The 26,395-nt window shown below is 43.3% G+C and overlaps 3 protein-coding genes across 3 annotated transcripts; all 3 read right to left on the reverse strand.

Moving 5' to 3' along the window:
- Positions 1-3,579: 3,579 nt before the first annotated feature.
- LOC103179443 (interleukin-22 receptor subunit alpha-1) lies at positions 3,580-8,675 on the reverse strand. Its single transcript, XM_007894736.2, has 7 exons — positions 8,291-8,675; positions 7,153-7,282; positions 6,800-6,972; positions 6,204-6,373; positions 5,929-6,079; positions 5,672-5,787; positions 3,580-5,109 (listed from the first exon to the last, which is right to left on the reverse strand). The coding sequence occupies exons 1-7, from the start codon at positions 8,331-8,333 to the stop codon at positions 4,354-4,356; spliced, it is 1,539 nt and encodes a 512-aa protein (XP_007892927.2). The 5' UTR covers positions 8,334-8,675; the 3' UTR covers positions 3,580-4,353.
- Positions 8,676-10,602: 1,927 nt separating this feature from the next.
- LOC103179445 (interferon lambda receptor 1) lies at positions 10,603-15,271 on the reverse strand. Its single transcript, XM_042338926.1, has 7 exons — positions 15,087-15,271; positions 14,200-14,314; positions 13,490-13,647; positions 12,848-13,008; positions 12,110-12,245; positions 11,784-11,908; positions 10,603-11,345 (listed from the first exon to the last, which is right to left on the reverse strand). Exons 1-7 carry the CDS (start codon positions 15,163-15,165, stop codon positions 10,806-10,808), a joined length of 1,314 nt encoding a protein of 437 aa, XP_042194860.1. The 5' UTR covers positions 15,166-15,271; the 3' UTR covers positions 10,603-10,805.
- A 980-nt stretch (positions 15,272-16,251) lies between these two features.
- LOC103179444 (digestive cysteine proteinase 1) lies at positions 16,252-25,998 on the reverse strand. Its single transcript, XM_007894737.2, has 11 exons — positions 25,899-25,998; positions 24,528-24,587; positions 23,540-23,632; positions 22,944-23,116; positions 21,917-22,157; positions 21,351-21,543; positions 20,744-20,937; positions 19,837-19,928; positions 19,189-19,350; positions 18,733-18,922; positions 16,252-18,122 (listed from the first exon to the last, which is right to left on the reverse strand). The coding sequence occupies exons 1-11, from the start codon at positions 25,948-25,950 to the stop codon at positions 17,935-17,937; spliced, it is 1,638 nt and encodes a 545-aa protein (XP_007892928.1). The 5' UTR covers positions 25,951-25,998; the 3' UTR covers positions 16,252-17,934.
- Between the last annotated feature and the right edge of the window lie 397 nt (positions 25,999-26,395).

Raw genomic sequence — 26,395 nt, forward strand, 5'->3', positions numbered from 1 at the left:
TCTGTTTACCACCTCATTCCGCATAGCATTTGTTGCAAATCCAATGTTGGATTTGCACCCTCTAAAGTAGGTCAAAAGCTCCAATCAAGCTCATGACCATAATGTACGAATGTAGTCAGGATTAAGTGCTCAGTGTCTCCAGTAAGTTATTAGTTAGAATTGAATGGGAACAAGTACTCTGGTGATGTGGAAAGTGGTGTCTGATGTTCAGCTGATTTGTTTTCAAATGAACGTAAGCTTGAGCTTCCATCCCAGAAATGTTTGACTGACAACAAGAACAACAACAAAATACATTTGTATAGCGCCTTTCACGTCAGGAGGACATCCCAATACTGTTTGTTACACAAACAGTGCCTGGCATTGTTAATCATCTCAGTAGTCAGGTTCCTGTACCAGACAACTCAAAGGCATTACTGATGACAGACCAGTCAGGCTATCTAATCAGCAAAAAATTGGAGGAGGCCGTGGAAGCAGAGATCCTTCCAACTCAGCAACTGCTAATGCAACCAAAGCACTAATGGGTAGTCCTAGCTGGACAAACAACAGGATGCTTGCCAGATAGCGCTTTGACTACAATACACCAACACAACTTGGCTTGGCTCTCGGGAACCTAGGCCTAAAACTCTCCAAACTTCAGTAAGCCGAAAGAGTGCACATTCCATTGGAAGCTTAAAGTCCATCCAGTTCGCCTTCCACCATCCTGGCAGTCGTATGCACATGTCATCTCCCAAACTATATACTGTATCCCATGATATTATTTCCTATAATAAAATAATACTAAAATAATAAACATACTGTTTATGAAATACTCAATCAGGCTTGGATGCTCTTAAATCATGATGATTTTTCTTGCGCTTGACAGACACCGAGCTGACCAAAAAGCATTTGCATAATTCTGGGAAACAAAATTGATGCCTGAGTAATGTTCTTATAAAATTGACTGGAACGAACTTCACTGAGTTTCTTAAAGTGATCATGTGAGTAACAAAATGCTATGATTTAGGTGAAAATTCAGCTCAAAATACACGTTACTCTATCGATGCGTTACTTCTTGACATACATTCTTTGGCTATACTCAACGTAGGGAAATAGGTCTTGTTCAATGGACGGCACCTCTGACAACGCACCACTGCCTCCAGAACTGCTCTGGAGGGTGAACCTAGACTCTGAGTCCTAAAGTCCTAAAAATGGGACTCAAACTGACGATCTTCTGTCTCAGAGGTGAGAGTGTTGCTGACTGAGCCATTAAATCAAACATATGGTTGTGAGTAAATTCTTGAAACTCTACAGTTTACAAAGAATCTTGAGCAACAAAAGTAACTATAAACAGTGGACCACACCCTTTTCTGATCAGATAGGAGTTGGTTAGTTTTATCATATCTGTCTGCTAGGCTAAACTTCTTTTAATAGTTACACAACCAAGAGTACCTGTCATAAAAATAAGCTACACGAGAACTCAGCATGTGATCTCAATACGACATTTTGGTGTGCACGTACCAGATAGCAATCATTCCACAGTCGTTTCATCCATGATGCTGTTGGCTTGGGATTTGGAAGTACGAACATTTTTCACATTTTAACCAAAGGCTTTGAAAAAAAGCTGAGTGTGGGTGAGATCTAATATTAGTGTTCGCAATTCTGAAACGATTTGAGGGGAAATAGTGACAAATTATTTCATTGGTGAATTGGCAACAAGGGGCATAACTTATTACGTGAAGCTTTTTTTGTTACACACAAACGGTTATTGGATATGAATCCCTTTACCCCGAGCTGTCAATGAAGCCATTTATAAGTAAATCAGATGATTGCTTGAAAGGATAAAGGTGCAAAGGGTGAGTATGGGGAAAGAGGAGGGAAATTGGGTTGGAGTCGAATGTTCCAATGGGACGAAGGTTTGTTGGACCAAATGACCTCTTTGTGGGCTGCTATTTCTGTGATTCTATGATCGGAATTTGGAGAGTCACTTTGGGGGGTTAGTTTACTTGGGACGTCCTCCCGACGTGAAAGGCGTTATACAAACATAATTTGTTGTTGCTGTTTACGACATTGAATTCTAAAACAAGTAGTCTGCGAAGCGTACGTGGTAGTTCACCTACAAAACAAAGGCACTCGCTGCACTTTATAGCGAGTCCTGTGAAGCGTTTTGAGACAGCTCCCAACGTGAAAGACACAAGGGTTATTAAGTAACATTGCTGTTACGGTACGGTTTCTACACACTAAAATGATAAACCGAGCCTCCTGATAGTACATTGGCAAATGTGTTAACAGCCATAGAGAGTGAGAAGCTAACAGGTTGATGGTGTTGTGTTTCAGGTAGTTCTCAGTCAAGGGCACCTCAATGCTCCTGGACTAGGAGACGAGAACAATGTTTGGGTTTCCACTGTCGCTTGCTTGATACTACCACGAAGTGTGAGCCCAACAATTAGGCTCACTGTGACACTCGTAGTTTGTGCTCAATAACAACAACAACAACAACTTGCAGTTGTACAGCGCCCTTCACATAGGGTAACGTCTCCCAGTGCCTCAGACTCCAACACTGTTGGAGTTGGACGTTGAGCAAGGGAGAAGAGGAGGGGAAATGACCAAGGCCAAGGTCAAGGTGGTAGGTTTGAAGGTGGGATTTAATGCCAGATAGAGAGGGGGGCAAGACAGGAGGGATACAGGCAGCGAGTTCCAGAGGTTAGGGACATAACAATAACAACGACAACTTGTATTTACGCCGAGCAGGGTCTCGGAGCGCTTAACATAGTGATTGGATTACTGAGGTGTAAAGAATCCCATTTTAGTAATCTTTTAAATCTCTCTCCGATCTAGTAACTGTAGTGAAATAGTTAACCCGTGTTCTATTTGAGTGCTCGCAGTGATCCTGTTTCAGTGTTCCCAGGGAGACGGTTGAAGCAGCAAGTGTTGATTCTTTCAAACACAGATTAGATAGTTTTCTTTTAGGAAATAACATTATGGGATACAGCACAGAGGGAGTTTGGGACATATGTGTATACGACCTCCAGGAAAGTGGAAGGCGAACTAGATGGACTTTGGTCTTTGTTTGTCTAGCATTTCTTATGATCAACATGATAGGTGTGTCAACAGAACCACCCACCTCTTCAGGGCAATTACTATTAAAGAGGAGTGACTCATTGAGAAAGCCAGGGTGATACATGGGTTTCTGAAAGAAACCAACCTTTAATGTTGTCCAAGAGACTTAGCTTAGTTCAATCAGTTGAAAACTCTCTATCAGTTTAGGTTAAAATCAAGTCAATGATTTTATAATGCTACTCAATTAATAGAACACAGCTCTTTTTATGCTAACTCCAGGATTCAAATACTATATAGCAGATCACTGCTTTACCTTTTAGTTTTCCAAAGCAAGCCTTTTTGCAGTGGAAAGAACATCACTATGGAAGAAAAATAAATCCTTGCATTTGCCTCATCCGGTCGTTGAAACATCTCAAAGGACTTCACAGGCTTTACTGCAAACGGTAGTGACTGTGGATTTTTAGGCAAGTCAAAAAGAAGGAAGAACTTTTTTTAAAAAAAATCGATAAAAACACCTCTTTAGAAACGGAAAAGCATTGTATGTATGTAAAAAAAAATCTTTATTTCCGAAAATGTTTCATTATGAATCAATTGGCTCAATGATCCACTTCATCTGCTCTCTATTTACAAGGTTCGCAAGATTCGAGAGGGTCAAAAACAATTTTTAAAATTACATTTCCTAAGGTTGTCCACATGTTCAGAGAAACCACTGGGTCAAAGTGGTACCACAGCAAAGACAGCAACTTAAGACTGTGCGTGAGTTTCCAACTGAATCTTCCCAACAGAAGCACATGAGCATCGTCAGAGGAGGTCAGTGAAGTGATACTTGGCCAGTCCATAGCAGATGGAAATCACAACAGATTTGTAATGGGAGAAATAGGGGAAGAGGTGGGCCTTTGAATCCTTGAAGGTAAAATAACACAATATTAATAATAATATTACTAGTAATCCTTGCATTTGATATAGCGCCTTATGACGCCTTCGAGACTTCTCAATGAGCTTCACAGAATATCGGGAAAAAAAGTGAATTCACTGTATATATTGTGGGCGAAAAGTGACAGTTAATTGCGCACAGCAGTGTCCCACAAACAGTCGTGGATTGAATGACTTGGGGGTGGGATTATTACCCTGGAAAGCGATCTGCCAATCAACTAATAAACGGGTTCCTACTTACTGCTAGGTAAACAGAGGCGTGTGGACGAAGGAAATGGATTGACGGGTCAAATCATTTTTGTTTAAGAGCTTATTAGCCTTGGGAGAGGAATCGCCAAAGTAAAACAAGTCTGATTAAATGTGAAAGAGTGCATTTGCGGTTGGTTAGTCTTCCATGAGAACCTGTATTTCCCATCCTTCAAGAACATCTGTAGCAGGCGGTGAAGGTGAGGTTGGTTTGCCTATCAGTTGGCTTTCCTGTCGAGTGTATTGAAATGCTGGTATCTCGCTCTCGATAAGAGGCATCAGAGTTTGCAACTGGCTCAGTGTCTCGTCCTTCACGGTTTGTAGCAAAGCTGCTTGCTCCCCATTATTTACGACGTATTTTAAATCCAACGCGAAGCCCCTTTCTGCCAACGAGACCCCATTATTGGAAAGGTAGACTTCACTTGCCACTCGCAATGGACTCCCTTCATTGTCCAGCTGCATATCAGCATTCAAGCAGTTAGAATTCTTTGGTGACCCAGTCAGAATTGTGCCGTAGGTTTGAGTCAGTGGGACCGATCCATTCTGACTTGCATATCCAGTAGTTTGCAAACTCGCTGCTAGCTGTGGACAATATGGTGAAGAGTTTACGCTGCTAACTGCTTGAGGGGATGAATGCCTCACATTTGCACGCTGATGGTTTGCTGTAAAGTCCCCCTGTTGTGAGCTGGACTGGGGTTGGGGTACCCAGGTCTTACCCGGGTTTACCGAGGCAACCGATTTGCATCGATGGTTCTGCTCTGGATCCGCTAAATGACGGATGTCTTTCATGGAGATGACTTGCTGGAACTCATAATCTCCTTCCGTGCTCTCACTTCTTGTAACCAGGCTCAATGTTGGTGTTGAGGGATTCCTGTTAAGCAGTGATCCTAAATTCTGCAATTCAGAACAAAAAAATGTAATAATAACATTAAACGTTGCATTTGATATGGCTAGCGCATTATCATGTTGTTGAGACATCTCAAAGCGCTTCACGGGATATACTATACAGTGGTTTACTGTGTATTTTGTGGGCAAATATGCCACATATTGCACAGGGCAGTGTCCCACAAACAGTCATGAAGTCAACGACCAATTTTATAATTTATAATCCTTACATTCGGTATAGCGCTTTTCACTTTTTGAAGAAGACTCAAAGTGCCTCACAGGATATACTGTAAAGTACGGTGACTGTCTTTTGTGGGCATAACACGGCAGCCAATCTCCTATCGGAGGAATTGTTGGCCAGGGCTCCGGGAGAAACTCCCTTCTCTTTTCGAATGGCATCAGATCTTTATTGCCACTTGAACAGGAAGATAAGACCTCAACTTAATGCATCATCCAAAGGATGTAAATGCCAATAGTGCAACGCTACCCAGAGAGTCAGCCTAGACTATGAGCTAGAAAGTGCGGCTTAAACCCACAACCTTCTGACGCAGAGAATTGTAATTGAACATACCAGAGATGCTGGTAATCTTTGCCCAAGTGTTACATAACGGTATGCCAAACAGCAAATTGTGGAAATAATCACTGTTCCAAGGAATAGAAATACCACCAGTATATTGTAGGGCACATCTAGAAGGCAAACAAAGTAAATGAATTATTGAAACACATTTCCATTACCTGAGCGGCAGCCAACTACACGCGTGCACATACGCACTGTATGCCAAACACGCCTCTTCCACAACACATAAAGCACCAGGAAAAACGTCTTACCTTTCAACGTATAGAAGCAGAATTCGACAGTTTTACTCTGTTTTTTATTTATGTTACGCTCTAACAGAAGCTGGACTGTCCCACAGTAGTATGTTTCTGGCTCCAACGTTTCGATTTTAAGATGCTCCCTTGTTGCTGACCTGTATGTTTGCTGCGGACAGAAATTGACAAGTTGCTATTTGGAGGACACAAGGCCAGACAGCTGCCACCGTGAGCTGCAGCCAAATAACCACTCACTCTCTCTTAAATTCGGTTGCAATGGTTTCAAATTTTACCGTTTCATTTGAGTGTTTGCGCCGAAGTTTGACAGAATATTCAGTGGTTCCAAATTTGCCTTCAATGGAACAGGAGCTTTTCCTGGAACATGGAAATTTAGGAAGCTCCACTGAAATGGAAATCGACCTCGCACTTGTCTTGTACTTTATACCAGGTGCTTCTATCGTAGCTGCGGAGAGGGGAAAAAAAGACAGGGAATGTTTTATAACATGGGTCTTTCATTGTAGAGTGTTCATCATAATGAGCCCAGTACAGTGAGCAATGTATACAGAGTCCTGTGGCATATCGAATAGCCTTGGGCAAGTTTTCCTACCCCTCACGCCTCTGTTTACCTAGTCGTAAGTAGGAACCCAGTGTCTAGTCGATTGGCGGATCGCTTTCCAGGGGTAATAATCACTCTCCCAAATAATTTGGTCATTCAATCCACGACTGTTTGTGGGACACTGCTGTGCGCAATTGGCTGCTATGTTTCGCCCACAAATATACAGTCAATTCACTTTACAGTATATTCTGTGAAGCGCTTTGAGATGTCTGAATGACTTGATAAGATGCTTATATTAAATGCAAGGATTATTATTATTATTATTATACTCACTGTTCTCAAAGGGGCAGAATCGCTCAGATAAAGACCATGTTGAATTAGTCCTGTTTGAGATCACTCTTGCATAGAACCATTCTATATCTTTCTCAGTCTCATTGGTTAGGTCACATTCGCAGGCTGTGATGTGTTGGCATTCTGTTTTATTTTTCCACAATTCATCTCCGTAGCTGGAAAAGGAACGGAATATTTCAGCGCGGTCGACCGAGAGGAGGGTCTTGAGACGGGCCTTGAAGGAGGCAAGGGAGGAAGCGAGGCGAAGGGACTGTGGGATGGAGTTCGAAAGGTGAAATGAAAAGTGCATTTCAAATGTAAATTTGTACTGTATTATAGTCTGTCTTGGAACTTACATTTTATACTGCACATCATATACAGCTCCTGGAGAGAAGTTGCCTTTCTGATACCAAATGAGGATATTTTTGAAGTTAACGGACTGGAAGATCACATTTGTGGCGGACTCAATTCCATGCGTAGATGATCCTTTATTTATAAAGAAAAAGAGGTAAAAAGAGACTAATACGTTTAAACTTTTTGGCTCACAAAACGTTCTTTTCAAAACACAATGTCTTGTCTAACACATGTGGAACAACAACAACTTGGATGTATATAGCGCCCTCCACGCCGGATGACGTCTCAGAGCACTTTACAGTAACGGATGCTGGGACTGAGCCGGGGGGTGGGGGGGGGCGGGGAAGGTGACCGAAGGCGCGATCGAAAAGAAAGGTCTTCAGCAGAGACCTGAAAATGGGAAGAGAGGGGGCGAGGGGAAGGGAGTGAGGAAGGCAGTTCCAGAGCCTCGGGGCATAGTGGCTGAAGGCACGGCCGCCGAGGGTGGAGCGGAGGACTCGGGAGACGAGGAGGAGGCCAGACCCGGAAGAACGGAAGCAACAGGTACTGTTTTGAGGAGAGAGGAGGTCAGAGAGGTCGGCGGGTGCAGAGGAGTACAGGGACTTGAATACAAGGGTGAGGATCTTGAAGTCGATCCTCTCTGGGATTGGCAGTCAGTGCAGTCTGGCCAGGACTGGGGGAATCGGGGAGCAGAGTTTCGTGCAGGTGAGAATGCGGGCGGCAGACTTTTGAATGATTTGGATTTTATCATTCAAAATTTTATCATTTGGAAACCCATCACATTGCTTAAGATTATCCAGAGGAGACTGACAGTCCCTGTACATGATACCTACACATTTCATGTATTTCATGCAGTGCATTTCATGTAGCGCCTTATCACGTCTTTGAGAATATAGTGTAAAGTGAATTGACTGTTTATTTTGTGGGTGAAACACGACAACCACTCGGGCACAGCAGTGTCCCACAAAGAGTCGTGGATTGAGTGACCAAATTAGTATTTATATATAAAAAAAAGTTTTGAAAGCATTAATAACCCCTGGAAAATAAAGCAGAAAAAAAAGCCCTGGAAAATAAATGCTGTCTCTGGGCTACGCCTTGCTCCCAATTTAACTTTTAAAAGAGTTTAAAAGAAAAACTTACCAGCCATGGAGAGACTTAGGATAATGATCCAACACGGCCACATTTATTCAACAAAGTGTCCCAGAGTAGCAGAAGTTTTAAAAGATGTTTAACTCAGTCTGGGTCACCTCCGGAAAACTGGGGGAATTGACTGGACAAGTTACAGAACTGCCAAAGTTCATTCCTTTCTTTATAAAGAAACTTTTCATCCAATTGCCTGTCTTGAAATCTCAGGAAAGATCTTTTTTGGGGGAAAGAACATAGATCCAATAGTTAGCCACCCGATCCTTGCAGCGAGAATGTCTTCGAGACACAGAACAAGTTCCAGTTCCTGGTTCTAAAGCAGAAACTGGATTGGATTCCAGTCTGACTGCATTTTGTACTTTGTGTTGAGCCAGGTAGGTAGGGAGGTAGGTGTGTGCAAGCAGCCCCTTCACCCCTACGAAACCAATTAATCATTTCCTGTAAATGAACACGTGATTAACAGGTAAACTTTACACACTATTTATTTCTCTATAGCTATAATTGTTACACAATTCCAAAACACTAATCTGGGTGATTATGTCTCAATGTTTTATAATAATAATACTTGCACTTGATATAGTGCCTTATATTGTGGAGAAGTCTCAAAGTGCCTCACAGAATATTCTGTCAAGTGAATTGACTGCGTGTCTTGTGGGCAAAACGTACTTTTCAAGTTCAGCTGCAAAAATAATAGATGCTTCTACAAATGTTCAGTTTAGCAATGATACGCAGACCAAAATTCCGTGTAAACTTAAGACGACCATTTGGACTTGAGCGTGAAGTTTGCGCAGAAATGTGGAAAGCTTTTCAATCCAATCTTAACTTGGTTCAGTTGCGATTGGGCAATATAGGATAACCCGGATTCCAAAGGGAGTTTCCACAGATTTATTTAGAATTATGCAATAGTCAATCCACCCACTGAAGATTATTCTAATCAGAATCCAACAACAATGACTTGTTTTGTGATTAATTTGGCATTTCCATTCAGGATTCTCCAAAGTCAAAGGTAATCCTCATCAAGTCATTAAGTAAGAGACAGGCACCAAACACTTTGGTCAACCTGGATTTGTATCGAGTATAGGGTTTTCCCGAGTGTAAAGCAAAAATGGCTCACAGCACATCACCTTCAACTTTAAAGGCAAGGGGCAGTGAAAGGGGACAGTAGACTTCCTACAAAGGTCTCGAAAGGAATGCGTATCTAAATTAGACCCATTTAACTGCATGAAACAATTCGTAAAAAAAATCAGTTTTTAATAGAAAATATATAAGTGCAAGTACAATTAGTAATACTTTTTGTGTTCAGTAACATTATATAGTACTTGTAGAAATGTTCCAATAACCGTTTAACAGAGAAGAAGTAACCTGAAATACAATTTGATCTGAGTTTGTTTGCATTGTTAACAACAGAGAACTCCAACACTATTTGATTCCCTTACAACTCAATACAACCACCTAGTGTTGGGAAGAGTACAGGCATTTCTTCCTATGATTGGAAAAATGCCATCATTCACCATCAACTTTAGGCAGGCAATTGGCTGGTTTCAAATTCGTCCATTTTTTAAAGAAAACAGTAAAATACTTTTGAGGTTCATAATTTTCGGCACCTTTAAAATTGTTCATGACCACAATACGAACGTCTGCTGAGTCCCACAAGCCCTTTGAAGTTGTCTGAAAGCGCTCTGAGCTGCTACCCTACTTGGAGGGTGCAATATAAGTGCAAGTTGTTGTTGAAACTATTCCAGCTCATGGATGCGAGTTCAATGTGGCTTCAAAAGTCAGAAATGCATGTTTGGTTCCACTAATAGCACCTACATTTTCAATACATTAGTAGGCAAAATATAAATGTATTCCTTTGTTTAGAAAAAATTGCTGCATTTACAGTGTATGAATGATTAGAAAATTTAAAAAAAAACACTTTGCCAGACTGGCTGTTTGCCTTCTGATTCAGAGGCCTCTGAATCAGAAGATTGTGGGTTCAAACCCTTTGACAACACTCTGAACACATATATAGTCTGGGCTGACACTCCTGTGCAGTGTGTACTGTTTTGTTGCTGTTCTTCAGATTAGACAGTAAGATCGAGGTCCCATCTTTGTTCAGGTGGCCATTCAATTTGGCACGATTCACAAGAGGGCATTTCTCTCTCTCCCTGGTCAACAATCCCCCAGATAAAATTTCATGGCTGTATGTCACTCATGTCATGGGTGTATGTGGGACATTGATATGTGCAAATTAGGAGTCGACACAATAGAGTCAGTACACATTTCAGTACATCCTGCAAAAATGCTTTGAGACATCTTCCCAACGTCAATTCTCTCTAGAACCCTCTTAAAATCCCTCCATCTTGCACACTTCTGCATTTCCCAAAAACCTACCTCTTCTGACTCACTCTTATCTCCCACCGCCCCACACCCAATTTCACACTCCTGTCTCTGTGAAGCACTTTTGAGATATTTTCCTATGTGAGAGATGCTACTGGATAAGATCAAGTCATTAAAACAGCTAATGTTGTTGTCAGAGTATCTGGAGAGATGACAAAGGGATGTCACCTTGACTGGGTTGTTCTTGACCTTGATCCAATATAAAAATCAATGGCTTGCATTGTTCGTTGTAACGTTTGCAACTAAATTCAACAGAGCTGAAATTGGACGGGCTGGAAATGGCGAAATAGCATTTTGTCAGATGGCTGTTGGGCTCAGTGAGGTGAGTGCCCTGGCTCTGTCCATCGCCGCTCCTTTCCTGCTCGTGTCTTTCTGTGCCGAGAGTCTGGTGTCTCGTATCGTCCTGTGTTTCGGGTTCGTCGAAGGTCATTCCATCAGGAATCCACCGACTGTCCGTGTAGCCCGGCACCTCATCTTCATCATCGCTCTTGGTGTCTGGGTCAGTGAGAGCCCAATCGTTCCCCTGCTCCGTCTCCTTTCTTCCGGGGGTGGTGTCAGTCTGGCTGGGGGTTACCTCCTCGCTTTTGGCACAGTGACAGACAGTGACCAACTGATAGGTTTCCAATTGCTCATCGACAGTCAACGGTATGAAGTGTGTGATCTTCGTGAAATCCTATTAAAAAATAAAATTACGGAGGCCCACGGTCATTTTCAATTCACTTTCGTGGCAAGTGCATTTTGCGTTTTTAAAATTTTCAGAATACTTTTGGAACTACAGTACAACAACTTGTATTTTATTCAGCGGCCTTCAAAATAGAGCAACGACTCAAGAATGTGACAGTACTTACATAAACACACATAATATTTAATCTCAACCTTGTCTACAGTCTGACTATAGCTGTAGTTGCACAGCTCAGGGAAGATGATCGAAAGCTCAATCGAAAAGATAGCTTTGGTATTATACAACAACAACTTGCATTTATATAATATCCTTACACGGGGTAATGTCCTGGAACGCTAATATAATTGTAGAACAAATTGTATTAGTTTCAATAAAATGAATAGCATCTTTCATTATTATTAACAGAACACAGCAAAGGGTAACACTCACCAGGGAGGCTGGAGTTTCCAATTTTAAAGGACGAGGGATTCGAAACCAAACGATAAAAGCAATCCCCAATGTCAGAACTAATATTGCCACAAATACTGTTATCACACTATATTCAATTTGAAATCCTGAAACAGAAACACATTACTGTTAAAAGTATTGTCACCTGCAGTTTCATTTTATTTTAGACAAGGAGACATAGAGAGGTATTGGTGAAGAATGTCTTTAGTTTATCCAGTTGATTGGGAATAATGGAGGAGGGGAGGTAATCAACAGAACTCACATAATATGCAACAGTTAAATCTTTGCTTGATTATCCGAACTCGTACCTTTTTCTTTTCCAACGAAACAAACGGGTGCAGAGTATTTGCTCTCTTTTTCGAAAAAAATGGATTTGGCGAAAACACAGCAGTTGAAGCAAGGTAATTCACTGATCCGAATGCGCTCGTCTTGGTGGAGAGATCGCTGATGAGGAAACACAGTTAGCTAAGCTTCATTATTGCAAATAATATTGCAGCGATCATATTTAAACCGGCGCGGGCTGGTTGGGCCGAGTGGCCTGTTTCCATGCTGTACATTCTTTGTAATTGCGTCCACTTTTCTAACCTGTGGACCTACTTCCAACTTGAGTGAATCTAAGACTGATTGCATTGTAAATTTTAAGACGATGGGTGTGAGGCATAAGACCAGAAGAAACTTCAGGCCTCTGGTAGCCAATGATCGGACAGTTCGCTTCATGGGGAGGTATAATAAGAACGATGATAACAATCCTTGCATCTGATACAACGCCTTATCACGTTGAGACATCTCAAAGTGCTTCGCAGAATGTTACCGTGATGTCTGGCTTCTGTGTATTTTGCAGGTGAACACAACAGCCCCGATTTGTGCACAGCGACGTCCCAAAAATAGCCGTGAGGTGGATTTTATCGGGGGGGGGGGGGGGGGGGGTTATATTGCAATCACACTTTGATTTTGAATGACAATAATTTTTTGGTAACCAGACACGCTACGCTCACTGTTGTGTCTGAGGTTAGAGACTAAGTAGATTTCACCGAGCCCGTACGTACCATGAATTTCTCATCCGCCTGCCACAATTCTGCCTTGTTTTGCACTTCTATCAGGCAGTCTTGCAACACCTTTCGCTTGCAGGGACTTAGCTTTGTATGGACACTCATGTTTACAAAGGCTTGGCTCACATTCACGTTCACTTCAGGTGGACCGGGTACCACTTGAATTTAAAAAAAAGGACAATTTTTAAATTCATGATGTGCAAATGCATCTTCCCCCCCACCCCACCACCACCAACGGAGCAGTTGAAAATGTATTAGTTATGTCATATACTAGTCCCGAGTGCTCTGGGATGCTACGCTGTGTGAGGGGAGCTATGTAAATGCGAGTTGTTGTTGTTGTGAGCTTCCAGAAGAAAGTTACAGATATTTGGTGCTGGTGGGGATTCAGTTGTGGATTGAGTGACCAAATTATTATTTTAAAAATTAATAATAATTTGAAGGGATTATTACCCTTACAAAAGCGATCCGCCAATCAACTAATAACCGGATTCCTGCTTACTGCTAGACAAACCGAGGCGGGTGGAGTAAGGAAATTTCGGCCCGCCCGGGAATCAAACCCAGGCCCTCTCGCTTGTAAGACGAGCGCTCTAACTACTACACTTCAGGACCCCAAAGTGTGTAAAAAAAATATATAAATACTGTGTTGGAAAGGATTGAAATGATTGGAGAAGGTCCAGTTAGTTTGCGATGAAACACTTCTGACTCTGGCTCCAAAAGCAGTGTAACACGATTCGATTTCACACGTAACGTCACATGGAACGCTGCAGTTTGGGAGTTTCAGCCATTCACCTGCCGGCCTGAAAGAGGGCAAAAAAATAAAAAAAAAAATCAAAACCTGCGTCTCTTCTGCTCTGACGTGTAAAAGAACCGATTCTATGTAAATTCACAATTGTTCCCATTTGACAAAGGATGCATTCATTAAATAACTATCATCTTTGAATCATCTCAAAGCGCTTCACAGATCATTGTGGGGCGTAATGACCATGTGTTTGTAGGCAAAGGCACCAGTCGATTGGCTCACACCAATGCCCCACAAGCAGCTAAGAAGTGAGGTGAGCTAAACTTCAAAGAACTGAAGCACATCCTACTGTTCAAGAGCTAGTCAACAGAAGTAGTTTCAAAAGTTCTAAACCAAAGCCTAACCTACTTCGCTTTGAACTCACAGGATATCCTATTAAGGACAATTGTACAACTCAGAAATTTGCAGAAGATTAACCATTTACAATGCCTTTCTTTGAAACTCCAAACACTGGATTGTAGTCTGAGAGAATAAAGCACAGTTTGTTACAGGTTAATCAATTATAGTTAGTTTATAAATAAAACTATAAATACACTCAAGCCTCAGTTACCTTATGTTCACTTCAGTGTCAGGTGGAGGATCTGAAGGGTCAGTCCAGTTTAAGAAGATCCTGAAATTCTCTGAACTCAAGATCACCTTTTGAGGAGAAGCCATAGGCATATGACCTAAAACACATCTCAATATAAGCACCCAGGAAATAACACACAATATTGTACAAAGAATAATTTGCAGCTGCTAGTTACAGTAACTGCCTTGAAATGACACAGTACATAGCAATATCAAATGCAAGGATTATTATATTGATGAGGCACTTTGCATAATCCGTTATCTCACCCCACCCTCTTGAACTCCATTGTTATTTATTTTGTCCATTCACTTTACTACTAATAATAATCCCTCCAAAACCAAAAACAATAATAAATTGGTCATTTTCAATCTACGACTGTTTGTGGGACATTGCTGTGCGCAATTGGCCGCCGCGTCCGCCCACAAATATACAGTCAATTCACTTTACAGTGTGTTCTGTGAAGCGCTTTGGGACGTCCTCCCGACGTGAAAGGCGCTGTACAAATGTAATTTTGTTGCTGTTGTTTTTATTAGTCCCCAGACAGCAAAGTCAAGCAGTTTTGGAAGGCCGCAAAGTGGGTGGGGGGCTGGGGGGGGGCTGGGGGGGGTGGGCTGGGGGGAGAGGGTGGTGGGGGGGGAGAGGGTGGTGGGGGAGGGCTGGGGGTGGGGGGCTGGGGGAGGGTGGGGAAGAGTGGGTGGGGGAGGGGGTTGGGGGGAATAGTGAGTGGGGGAGGGGGGTGGGGGGAAGAGTGGGTGGGGGAGGGGGGTGAGGGAGGGGGAAGAGAACACATGCATTGCTCTTTACCAAAAAAAAAGCCTTTTACACCAACGCGAGAGGTGACCGACGCTGCGGCGCAAATCATACTGTACCTATCGCGCAGGTGAGGAGGAGGTACAGCGGTATCTGAGGGCAGTATTTGGGCCGAAGTGATGCTATTCCTCCCCACATCTCCGCGCAAAACCAGAACCTTTTTCGAGGCTCATAACCAGAGGCGGCGGTGCTCCTTCTCCACAGCCAAACAGCACCTTCCGCTACACTGTCGCCCCTCCTCCTCCTCCTCCGTTACATTGTAGCTCCGCCCTTCCGGGCTACAATGTAACCGTTTCCGAGCAATGGACACACCCCTCACACACACACGCACACACACCCGCTTCTTCCTGCTCTGATTGGCTGAAGGGTTTGGGACCCGCCCCCCCTCCAACCAGGCGCGCCCCGCGATTGGCCGACGGCCGCGTCCGTCACAAAGGACGCGAGACAACAACGTGACAAAAGGGGAATCGAGAAAGGGGGAGGGGGTGGGGGGGTAAAGGGGGAGGGAGGGGGGTAAAGGGGAGGGAGGGGAGGGGGGTAAAGGGGGAGGGAGGGGCTAAAGGGGAGGGAGGGGCTAAAGGGGGAGGGAGGGGGGGTAAAGGGGGAGGGAGGGGGGGTAAAGGGGGAGGGAGGGGAGGTAAAGGGGGAGGGAGGGGCTAAAGGGGGAGGGAGGGGCTAAAGGGGGAGGGAGGGGGTAAAGGGGGAGGGAGGGGGGTAAAGGGGGAGGGGGTAAAGGGGGAGGGAGGGGGGTAAAGGGGGAGGGAGGGGGTTGGGGGGTAAAGGGGGAGGGGGGTGAGGATGAGGGGGCTGAGGATAAGGGGGGGTGAGGATTAGGGGGGTGGGGGTGAGGGAGTAAGGGCGGGGAGGGGAGGGGGGAGGTTTAGGCTGGAATTGGTGTTGGGAAAGTCTACTGGATCCCACCCCCAAAGTTTGTATGTAAATATTATTTATTTAAAGAAGTACTTGCCCCCCCCCCCCCGTCACTCAAGAATCTGCCAGAGGAAACGAATTTAAAAACAATACATCCTTCCGACACGGCACCTTTGAGACGTCTCAAAGCACTTCACAGAACATACTGGAAGGTCAATTGACCGTACCTTTTGTGAAGGTAAAACTGCTCAGGGTGGGGGCTCTTTAAGGGCAAAGGGTGCTCTCCGCCCCCCGACCGCCACCCCTCCCCCGACCCCTTTTTATTGAAGGATAAAGAACTGTCATCGTTTTCAGTAGATTTTAAGATACGTGATATTGAGCACATTTTATTTTCAAAAATGGTTAAACCGTAGCACATAACCACCAATAACAGTCACAACAATGGATTATAATATTACCGTAAATAATAATCCTCACATTTGATATCTCGCCTCGTCACGTATGTGAGACATCTCAAAGCGCTGAATACATTGTAAAGTGAATTGGCTGTATATTTTTGTTGGTGAAATGATACCCAAGGATGACAGATTGCTCACTCTGCCATAGAGGTGGTGCTGCTTGTTTCTGTCCGTGGGCCTTGATGTCACGCTTTGATCGACGAATGCATAAAAATGACAGTGAAGTTTGGATTCAATTTGATCGACACGAACAACGCTAAGGGAGGACAGTGACGCTAGCAATTAAAGGCAAACTGGGTGGGCTGGTAAATCACGGGGCTGACACAAAATATATTTTTAAAGAGATTATTAGCCCCGGAAAGTAATCCACCGATCAACTGGGTTCCTACTTATCCCACAAGGAATAAGGAACCTTTCCTAAGGTTTTACCCGACCAGGAATCGAACCTAGTTAGTTCCTCTTGCTTGCGAGACAAATGCTCCAACCACAATGGGACTCCAAAAATGCAGTGGGTCCCATGCATCACCAACAAAATTTATCCGATAATCCTTCAATCAGGGTTTTGCACCATTGCTTTAATCTAAACTTTCCCTCCCCTCCATTAACTCTTACTGAGCTTGGCTCAGTTGGCCACACACTGGGCTCTGGGTCAGGTAGTTGTGTGGGTTCAAAACCCCACATCAGGGCTTTGAGCTCACAGTGTAGGTTGCCACTCCAGCCTTGTGAAAATAAATGAGATGTTAAACGGAGGTCCTACTTGCTTGTTTAAGTAGCTGCTAAAGAACTCATGACATTATTTGAAAAGAGAAGGGAGTTTCTCCAAGGGCTCTGGCCAACAGTGCTCCAACTAAATTGGTTATTCACTGCGTGTCTGTGAGATATTTTCTGCGTGTGAATTGGTTTGAGATAGTGCCTTTCACCTCAGGAGGACTCTACATCTACTGTAAGGTGTATGATTTGATAGAGCACTATATTAGGAGGGAGGCTGGTAAGGAAGGTATTTAACACAGTGTAAGGTGATTGCCTTCTCTCCACCCGCACAGCTTTCCTTGACATTTCCCCTGTGAAAGGCACTATATAAATGTAAGTTGTGGTTGTTGATGATGATGAACTCTAATAAAGAAATCTGACAAACAGCTGTAACAGGAGGGGGATCAAGCCTCAAGCAGATATAATTTCCAGTGATTTATTCGGGGGGGGGGGCTGGAAAAAGCCAGTAAATCTTATTTTATTCAAAACCCACACCCATTCAATCCTCATACTCAAACTTCATTGGAGACAGAGACAAGAAAATTATGTGGCCAATTTAAAAACATAATTGGCCTGGGAAGAAAAGCAGATCAGTGAAAAAATAAATTTAGGCTTTCCTGATCCAAAGGGAAAACAAGTGCATAGTGGTGGAGACTCAGTTGCACACTCTCTCTGCAACGTAATGCTTTGAGACGTACTCATGGAGCCTCTTGGTGTAGATATGTACACCAAATGCTCATTAGACTATGACTTGGATAATCGTCTGTTATTACATTCTTCGAGCAGAATTCCCACCAGTAACACTTCAGACAGCTCATTGGGCCCTCACTCACTCAAGGGTGACGTAAGTTGCATCTGTAGCAACTCCACAGTTGTTGTCCTTCATGGACATCAGTACGTATCCGTCGTTTCCCCAGTACGTTGACCAGGAATTTTTAACCAGCCAGTAGGGCTCACCATCCAGGGTACCATAGCCAACAGCAAGCACAGCGTGATCAAGGTCCTCTGGTTTGCTTCCTGAAACAAAACAGCCACATCGGAACCAGTGAAAGGCTGATCGTATACAATGTCTAACAAGCGAGCCACATGTTGTGGAAATCTATTTCACAAAACACATCAACCATTTCAAGTATGGGTTTTTGAACAATCCAATTCCATACATGTGTACAATCATAGCACCGACTGGACCTCTCTCTTTCTCTGAGCAGTTGGGGTAAGGGATTTTATTGGGGAGTTTGGTAAAGGGGGGGGTGGTGGAAGAAAGTAGAAAGACATATCTTGCCCCAAGAAGGAAGATTTCACCCACAAAATATGCAGTCAATTCATGTGAAGCGCTTTGAGATGTCTCAATGACGTGACAAGGCGCTATATCAAATGTAAGGATTATTATTCTTATCTCCCAAGAATTGACTTGATTCCAGCTAATTCCTTCTCTTACATAATGGATATTCAATCTTATTTCATTGTATCTGTAAAATATTAATCATGGCAAAGAAGTCTGATGGGTGCAAAGATAAACAGCACAGACAAAAAAAACTCCAAACATTCAGCAAATTGTGTCACTTGTCTGTGCTAGTTTCTCCGAATGGAGCTCTTTAAAAATTCAATTGGATTCTGAGCAACTCACCACATTTTGGCTCGTAATAAACTCCGTTGCTATAAAACCGGAAGGATTTCTGTGAGGCGTCAATCCCGACAGCTGCTGGGCCGTTTTTATAGATGGCAAACTTCAATGCTTCGATGTCTCCTGAAGTAACATTGGTGTAACTCTTCAGTTTCGCTGTCAGCGTAGACTGATTATAGTGGCAATATCCATTCTGTAAAAAAAAAGAACACTATATAAAAATGCAACAACAATATGGCATCCGACGGGTACAATATGGCGGGGTACAGTTCCAGAGCGCTTGAAAAGCAAGTTGTTCTTGTAAATTATAATGCAAAATATTCTGAATGGAATTTCAGGTCATGGGTGAAGGCAGCTGTGATCTCTCTCCCTCTCTCCCCATAGTTGAGGAGCCTGACAATATTCACAGGCTGGTCTCACCCATGAAATAGCTTCGACAGGTAAACTCTCAATACTCACCTGTCCCATGTAAGGACCATAGGACTCGGCAGTGGAAATGCCACCATGTTTCATCATCCATTCGTACGACCGCCACTCCTCTCCTCCATCGCAGGCGTTGTTTCCGAAGCCCCACGAGCAGTCAATTAACATTTGCTGGGACAGCGAGATCAAGTTGCCGGTCTGAAAAGCGAAACAGCCCAATGGTTGACCTCTTTGACCGTGCTTCCAGTCAGTCGTCTTTTCCCCTCTCTGTTCTCATTCCCAACTCGGGTGCTCGGCCAGCATTGTCCAGCCCTTTGAGACGTCCTCCCGACGTGAAAGGCCCGATATAAACGCAAGCTGTCCTGTAATCATCTTCTCAAGCAAACACTCAAGAAACAAAGAGACTTGCTATTAGCAGTGCGTGCTTCAATGGTTAGGGAATGCTTTTGCAAACGCAAGTATTATTATAACTGCATAATAATCAATCATATAATAATGCAGTTAACTTGAATACATCCTAATGAAATCCAGTTTATGGTTGCCCCTGCAGCTTGATATCTAATTAACATTGAGCTCCTGCTGTCAATGGGCAGCAATGTTGAAGGCAAATTGCCACCTCATTCCTTGTAAGCAAAAATCGGTGTCAAATCTACTTGAATGCAATGATTTCAGCGCAAGGCTCACCTTCAGGAAGAGCGCCCCCTCCACTGCACCGGTTGTACCGAAACTCCAGCAGGAACCACACACGGCCTGGTCCTTCACAGGGGTCACTGCACCTGTTAGGCAACAGAGCAGCCAAATACATATACAGCCTCAATTCATATTCAACACACACACAGAGCATTTTGTTCCTTCATCTTTCAGATAGGCTGCAGTTTGCCTACAGACTCACAGTCATTACATTTCACTGAAAACTCTCAAGCACTTTGTTTAACGTAATAAGGCGCTATGTCAAATGAGAGGATTACTAACAAACCATGATCAAATTGCCCTACGTTTCTTCTGGAGGGGATAGTTTTGCTCGTAGCCCAAGACTGCCTTTGTTAGGATCATCTTGGTACTGCACACATTTCTAAAATGTACTGGGTTGTACGTAGGCCAACGCGGAAGCCAATTTGCACACAGCAGTGCCCCACAAACAGCCAATGAAGTGAGCGACCGATTTTAAGCAGGGGATTGCCAGCCAGGATGTGAAGGGTCAGACATTTCCTCAATCACCAAAGCTTTAGCAAACTGAGTATTAAGAACACGCCTTTTAAAGCCGGAGCCCAGCCTGCTGTGTAAAGCCCTTCGAGACGTCCTCCCGATGTGAAAAGCTCTCCGTAAACACACACTGTGTTGGAATCTACTGGACACAGCGATTGCCGTGACACATTAGAGGCACAATATTAAATGGAAGGTTCATTATTCACTAGAATGCTGTTAATAATAACAATGATAATCCTTGCATTTGATTATAGCACATTATCACGTCTTCGAGACGTTTCAAAGCGCTTCACAGAATATACTGTAAAGTGTAGTGACTGTATATTTTGTGCGTTAAAAAAAAACCAAGGAGGGGTGGGGGGAAAAAGAGAAAAGACTCACACACCATATAACCTCCAGTCCATACTAGCTGGCAGTAGGACAGATTCATAGTGCTCTGCAGGGAAAGGCCGCCCATTGTTTGGTTTGGTCCTCCTCTGCCTTCCTCTCATAGGTCCCACCTCATCCACAGTGCGATCAGCAAGATGGTTGATTTCCATCTTGAAGGTCAGGTTAGCCCGGTTCATTGAATGGATGTACCTTAAAAAGGGGGTAAAAGAAACTCAGTGAAAATTCCAGAGGATCATTGAGACGGGAGATTAAATATGAATCCCGTGGGATTTTTGCATGAGTTAAGTGCAGAAGTTTCAAGCTAAAGATTATCATGATATTGCAAGCTTATAAATATAAGAGGAAGGAATTTCTCCCAGTGTTGCCGTATCCCACTCCTCAGGTAAAATTGCTCATTCACTTCATGACAGTTTGTAGGAATTTTGTTGTGTGCAATGAGGCTGCTGACTAGAAATAGTTACTACACGCCACAGTAAAGTCAAGTGAAGCTCATGATATAATCACTATATCAAATGCAGGAATTACACACATACACTCTGCTTAAATCCATTGCTCCCTTCCTCAATAGCTGTGATTTAAAATGATGCCGTATTGAACTCTACCTCAGGTTGTGGACAAAAATGTTCTTTCGAAACTCGTGCTCATCCGGATCGTAATCCTTGTCAAACTTCTCCTTGTAATGTTGGAACAAGTGATGAGACTGATCCTCCCGCTCAGGAGAAACAAAATCCTGTATAGGATTGACCGCCATTCTGTGCTCCACTCCAGGACCTGGAAACTCTTCACAGGTCAGGCCTGCAGTCAAATAAAAACATTTAAAAAGGAATTGCAATAGTTTCTATTGCTTAACATTAATTTAATAGCTTCCCACTGATTTTACCTGTAAAAATTGGATACAACCAACACTCTTATATAAGTGTCCGATCAGCTATTGTTACACAGGTTTGGTGTGGACTAAATTGTAGGACTTATCTTACTAACCACTGAAAGAGTTTTTGCACGATCCTAAATTTTAATGCAAAATAGTCTGAATGGAATTTCAATCCGTGTGTGAGGACAGCTGACCCTAACCCTAACCTCACTTCATACACATTTAACTATTTTTAAAAAAATCCAGTGGTTCCAGATGGGGACATTAAGCTCCACTAAGCTGGCCAGTAATTGTTACCTGCAGGGAGTTTGAAGATACTTGGGTCCACAATGCGTTGCAAATCCGTGTAGTCTATTTCGTACTTGTCATAGTGTGAACCAAGCAAAGTGTTGAATCCCTTCATTTCATAGTGGATGGGGATGGAACCCTCTGAAGAATTGGTTATCCAAATAGTGTAGGTGTTTTTCTTCTTCCCCTCGTAGACAACATGTTGCCATACTGTGCAAAGCCGGCCTTTATACTCCTCTTCCTTGATGGGCTGGAACATTGGCAAGGGAAGGGGGGTTGGGGGGGGGAAGATTAGAATCAAATCAGGTCACACTTCCTGTCAAATATCTATACTTCTACAGCAGACTGACTGTTGTGCAATAGACCAATAGTCAACTAACTGGAACGGAACTAAGAAACATAAATCAGGGCTACTCAAGGCAAGACTGGAAGAATTGGCCTTTAGTTAGAACTTAAAATAAGCATAATCAGCTGTAAAGGTCTGGGATGCCACCTTCATGAGGGGCACTATGTAACTGCAGATTGACGTTGTAGTAAAGTACATTACCTTTACAGTTATGAAGTCTTTCAACAATAACAGATAATAATCTTTGCACTTGTCCTGCCTGTGCTAATTCACAGGATGTTCCTGCAAATTGTGTTGTCTGGCAAATGAGGGGAAAGGTTTGCTGGTCCATTGGATTGAATTGTAGGTTTACTAACTCAGGGCACGGTCAGACAACAACAACTTGCATTTATATTGCGGCCTCCAAGCAGGGCAGTGTCTCGGAGCGCTTAAAGCGCTTCTGGCATCACCAGTGAGTGTGACAACAATCAGACCTGATGATGATCACTGTGACCAAATGGCTTGGGCACAAAGGAGCACAGAGAGCAAAGGCCAAGGACCAAAGCTGCCCAAATGAGCCAGAGTAAACAACTGGCCAGCTTCCTGCAAGCGTAATATTGCTGTCGTAGCAAAGAAATTAGTCATTAAAACAACAAACTCTGTGTATTTTAACCTTCTCCTAGCTCCACGTTCTCTACTGAAATCTTATACCTGAAAACCTTCCAGGCTGGGAAAGATGGATTGCGGAAGGATAGGGTCCTTGACTGTTCCCTTCGCTTGGAAACATTTGATGACGTTGATCTCGGTCTCTGTGGTCTCTGGGGAGATCTTGTAGCCCACGCCAGCAGGCTTCACAAATCCATGCTGCAAGGTTACAACCTGACCTGTTATGAGTAGCAGAGGTGTAAGTCCTGTATAAAAGCTATTGTTTATTAACAACCACAAGAAGTTAATTTGTATAGCATCTTTCACATCAGGAGGACAATCCAATCAGAGATTTGGACCCGAGCTGAGGGTTGGGATCAGAAGGGGTGGAGGGCAGGCAGGGGTAGGAGGGTGGTTGAAGGCACGGTCGAAAAGGAGGATGCAAGGGAGGGAGCAAGGAGGACGCAAGGGAGGGAGCAAGGCGAAACCTCATCACCAAAACCGTCACATCCAAAACGCAAAGCACTAACGTTTCGCCCACAAAACGTACAGTCAATTCACTTTGCAGTATGTTCTGTGAAGCGCTTTGAGACGTCTCAATGTTATGATAAGGCGCTATATCAAACACAAAGATTATTATTATTATCATCATCAAACAGTACCGTGATAAAACTCGATGCGGCTGACTCTCCCGGACAGGTTATACCAGGCTTCAAATGGCTCTTCGATTTCAGCGTATGGCAAAGACAGAATCCCTGCAGAAGACAGATTCAAAATGCATTGAATGCAAAGCAAACACCCCGGAGCCTTTTACATATAATGGAGGCCCATTAGAACACAACATTAGAACACAAATCACATCAAATGCACATCACATTGTGTTCAGATTACTGAAACTGGCTTTTAAATAGGAAACGTTACAAGTTCTAAATTGACACAATTTCTCCTGCTTGAAAAAACATTGACCACAGGACTCGAGAGAAGAATGTAATAATCTCAATCTGTGTAGTTGTGGGTTTCTTATTACTTAATGTAGAGTCTACATGAGCGAAAACAATGCTGAAATAGACCGTACAACCATAATAAATCATTTGTCTCAGACGGTTTAGATGATTGCGCCATTTTTGATTTTCAACAGGTCATGAGCTGGTGGCCAATGTGCTGACTGAGGTAGAACAGCATTACAGCAATGAATCATGTGCACAAGTCTCTTGAACAAGATGCACATGGCTCCTGGAGAATTATTTTTATAAAGGGTGATGTCGCTTCTTTGTCACAACTTAAGGCAAGATTGAGCGGACAGGAGTTTTCTGTATACCTTGTCCATACATGAGAGACAGACAGATAAATCTCAGCTGGGAAAAGCTGATCATCACACAGAACCAGAGAAGAAGCCATTCTACTTGCACAATACTTGTTAGAACTCCCCCACATCCAACTTCCCCTTCCAAAGTCACTTAATGGGTCATATGATCTCCACTATAAGATTTGAAAGATGGGTAGTTCTATAGAACTGATAATACAAGCAGAACAATTGCACCAAATTAACTGGTTAAATACAAATGTGATTGTGTAATGTATAATTTGTTGCTGTTTAAATGCATTGCCCTTGCACTTGGTCAAAACACACAATTTGATTTTTTTTTTTACCTGCAACATGGTAAATGTCTCCAAACGAAGGAACTTTCGTCAAGAATTTAGATTCCAAACCTGCAGAGAGTGAACACAAGTTTCGAAGTTAGACAGCAGCCGTACAGAATTGTGAATCAACTCAGTAACAAAACGTTTGGTGTGAAGTTTTGTATTTCTGGAAAAGATTTTCCAATCTTTTGGACATACTAAAGTCCAGCCACATAAAATACGGTTATTGCGATTTTCAACACGTGCTATTCTTTATACAGAACTGCAGGGCTATATACTACGGTGAAACACATAAATATGACAAAGTAGATTAGTAACAGATACTGCTGCAGAACAAACTAGAACACAGCTTTTGCTACAACTGGGCATTTGGTTTCATGAGAAACTATAGACAGTTTATGAAAAGTCAACAAGTTTAAACAAGAACGCACGTACACACAACCACTGGAAAAGGCTTTGCCAAACAACTCGACCAGTTTTGTCCATAATACAAATTTCTAGAGGAATATTTAAAGTAGTTACTAACGTACATCGTTTCTTTTTCAATACAAAACTGTAAATATAAAATCCTTTTGTCACACCTTATTTTCCGAATAGGCCTCCCCTGGGGGTTTTAATCTATTTGCAAACTCTCGTATTCTATAATATAATACAATAATCCTTGGATTTCATATAGCGCCTGATCACTCCATCAACGTCTCGAAGCGCTTCACAAAATATACTGCAAAGTGAATTGACTGTACATTTTGAGGCTGAAACACATAGCAGTGTCCCACAGACAGTCCTGGACTGAGTGATTATCTGTTGAAATTCACAAATACGGTTGTGTCATTCTCTGTTTTGAAGAGATTATTCCGCCCCCGTCTCAACCCTCTCCTGAAGGCTGTTTTCTTATTTTGCTTTGAGGCACAGGATCTATTGATGCAGATGGCACTTTGTTAACTTACTCAAAGAGTAAGTGAGTCAGCAGACTTATTTTCCTGGGAGCAGCTGATTTGGCTCCTGGCCATACCCAGGCTCCTTTTACACATAAACACACATCCACCTCAAATCTGGGTTACCAGAAAGAATACAAAGAGCATTTATATTTAAATTATGTTATGATAGATCAGCAATGAGAAGCCTAACTGATTTAATCCCAGTTCTGAGACCTCACCTGACTCAGCTCAGAAAGTGGATCGATCCCTTTTTAACCTTTCCCCCACAGTATGGCTCAGCCACTCGTTAAAAAAAAAGCCCTGAGTCTTGGTGGGGGGTTGTTGCTGGATCCCGTGTCTGTGCATCAACCCTCCCTGACTCCTCTATCTGAGAGCCCTCTGCAAGTGCAGAGACCGAGAAAAGTGGGAAGAAAAAGCTGCACCAGAACCTGCTGAGAGTTACCTGCAAAGCAGCTCAAGAGCGCAGCACCAAACCAACACCAGGAGGTCCCCATCACTGGGCTCGAACCCTGATTCCGCTCAGTGTATCCATCTGTGAGGGCAAACAGCCAATCAGAGGCCGGTGTGTAACGAACCAGGACCCAATCAGAAGCCTCCGAGGGGGTGTAGGGGGTGGGACCTCTGCCAGGAATCAGCTGAAAGGTCCATCACATGATTGTGTGTCAAATGGCCATGAGCTCTCAAAGGCAACTGCTCTCCCAAAGTCTCCCAAAGTCATGGCCTGTGACAGACGAGTTGAGTTCGAGGTTTTTTTAAAAAAAATCTTTGTTGCCCAAATTTTCGCCAACCGAACCCAATCGGGTCCTCGACCGACCACGACGGTGGTTGCATTTGAGAAAGCGCCTCGGGAGGACGTCCCCCGAGGCGTTCTCCCTCGAGCAATTCAGCGAGGACCGGCCCGCCATGGGGTCGTCTTTGCCCCCACCCCCCCCCTCCACC

Source organism: Callorhinchus milii, unplaced genomic scaffold (assembly GCF_018977255.1).
Source record: "Callorhinchus milii isolate IMCB2004 unplaced genomic scaffold, IMCB_Cmil_1.0 Scaffold10, whole genome shotgun sequence".
In the NCBI taxonomy this organism is placed as follows: domain Eukaryota; kingdom Metazoa; phylum Chordata; class Chondrichthyes; order Chimaeriformes; family Callorhinchidae; genus Callorhinchus; species Callorhinchus milii.

Excerpts from the sequence above, each read along its gene's own strand:
- LOC103179443 (XM_007894736.2), bottom strand. The coding sequence starts at position 8,333 with ATGTGGCCGTGTTGGATCATTATCCTAAGTCTCTCCATGGCTG. Across the intron at positions 6,080-6,203 it reads GCAAACACTCAAATGAAACG|CAAACATACAGGTCAGCAAC; the intron begins GTAAAATTTGAA and ends TTCTGTCCGCAG. Across the intron at positions 5,110-5,671 it reads AAAGATTACCAGCATCTCTG|AATTTAGGATCACTGCTTAA; the intron begins GTATGTTCAATT and ends TCTGAATTGCAG.
- LOC103179445 (XM_042338926.1), bottom strand. The coding sequence starts at position 15,165 with ATGTGGGGAGGAATAGCATCACTTCGGCCCAAATACTGCCCTCAGATA. Across the intron at positions 12,246-12,847 it reads AGGCGGATGAGAAATTCATG|CGATCTCTCCACCAAGACGA; the intron begins GTACGTACGGGC and ends TTTCCTCATCAG. Across the intron at positions 11,909-12,109 it reads TTTCGTTGGAAAAGAAAAAG|GATTTCAAATTGAATATAGT; the intron begins GTACGAGTTCGG and ends TTTCTGTTTCAG.
- LOC103179444 (XM_007894737.2), bottom strand. The coding sequence starts at position 25,950 with ATGGGGACCTCCTGGTGTTGGTTTGGTGCTGCGCTCTTGAGCTGCTTT. Across the intron at positions 24,588-25,898 it reads GCTCTTGAGCTGCTTTGCAG|GTTTGGAATCTAAATTCTTG; the intron begins GTAACTCTCAGC and ends CACTCTCTGCAG. Across the intron at positions 20,938-21,350 it reads ATTTTTGTCCACAACCTGAG|GTACATCCATTCAATGAACC; the intron begins GTAGAGTTCAAT and ends CCCCTTTTTAAG.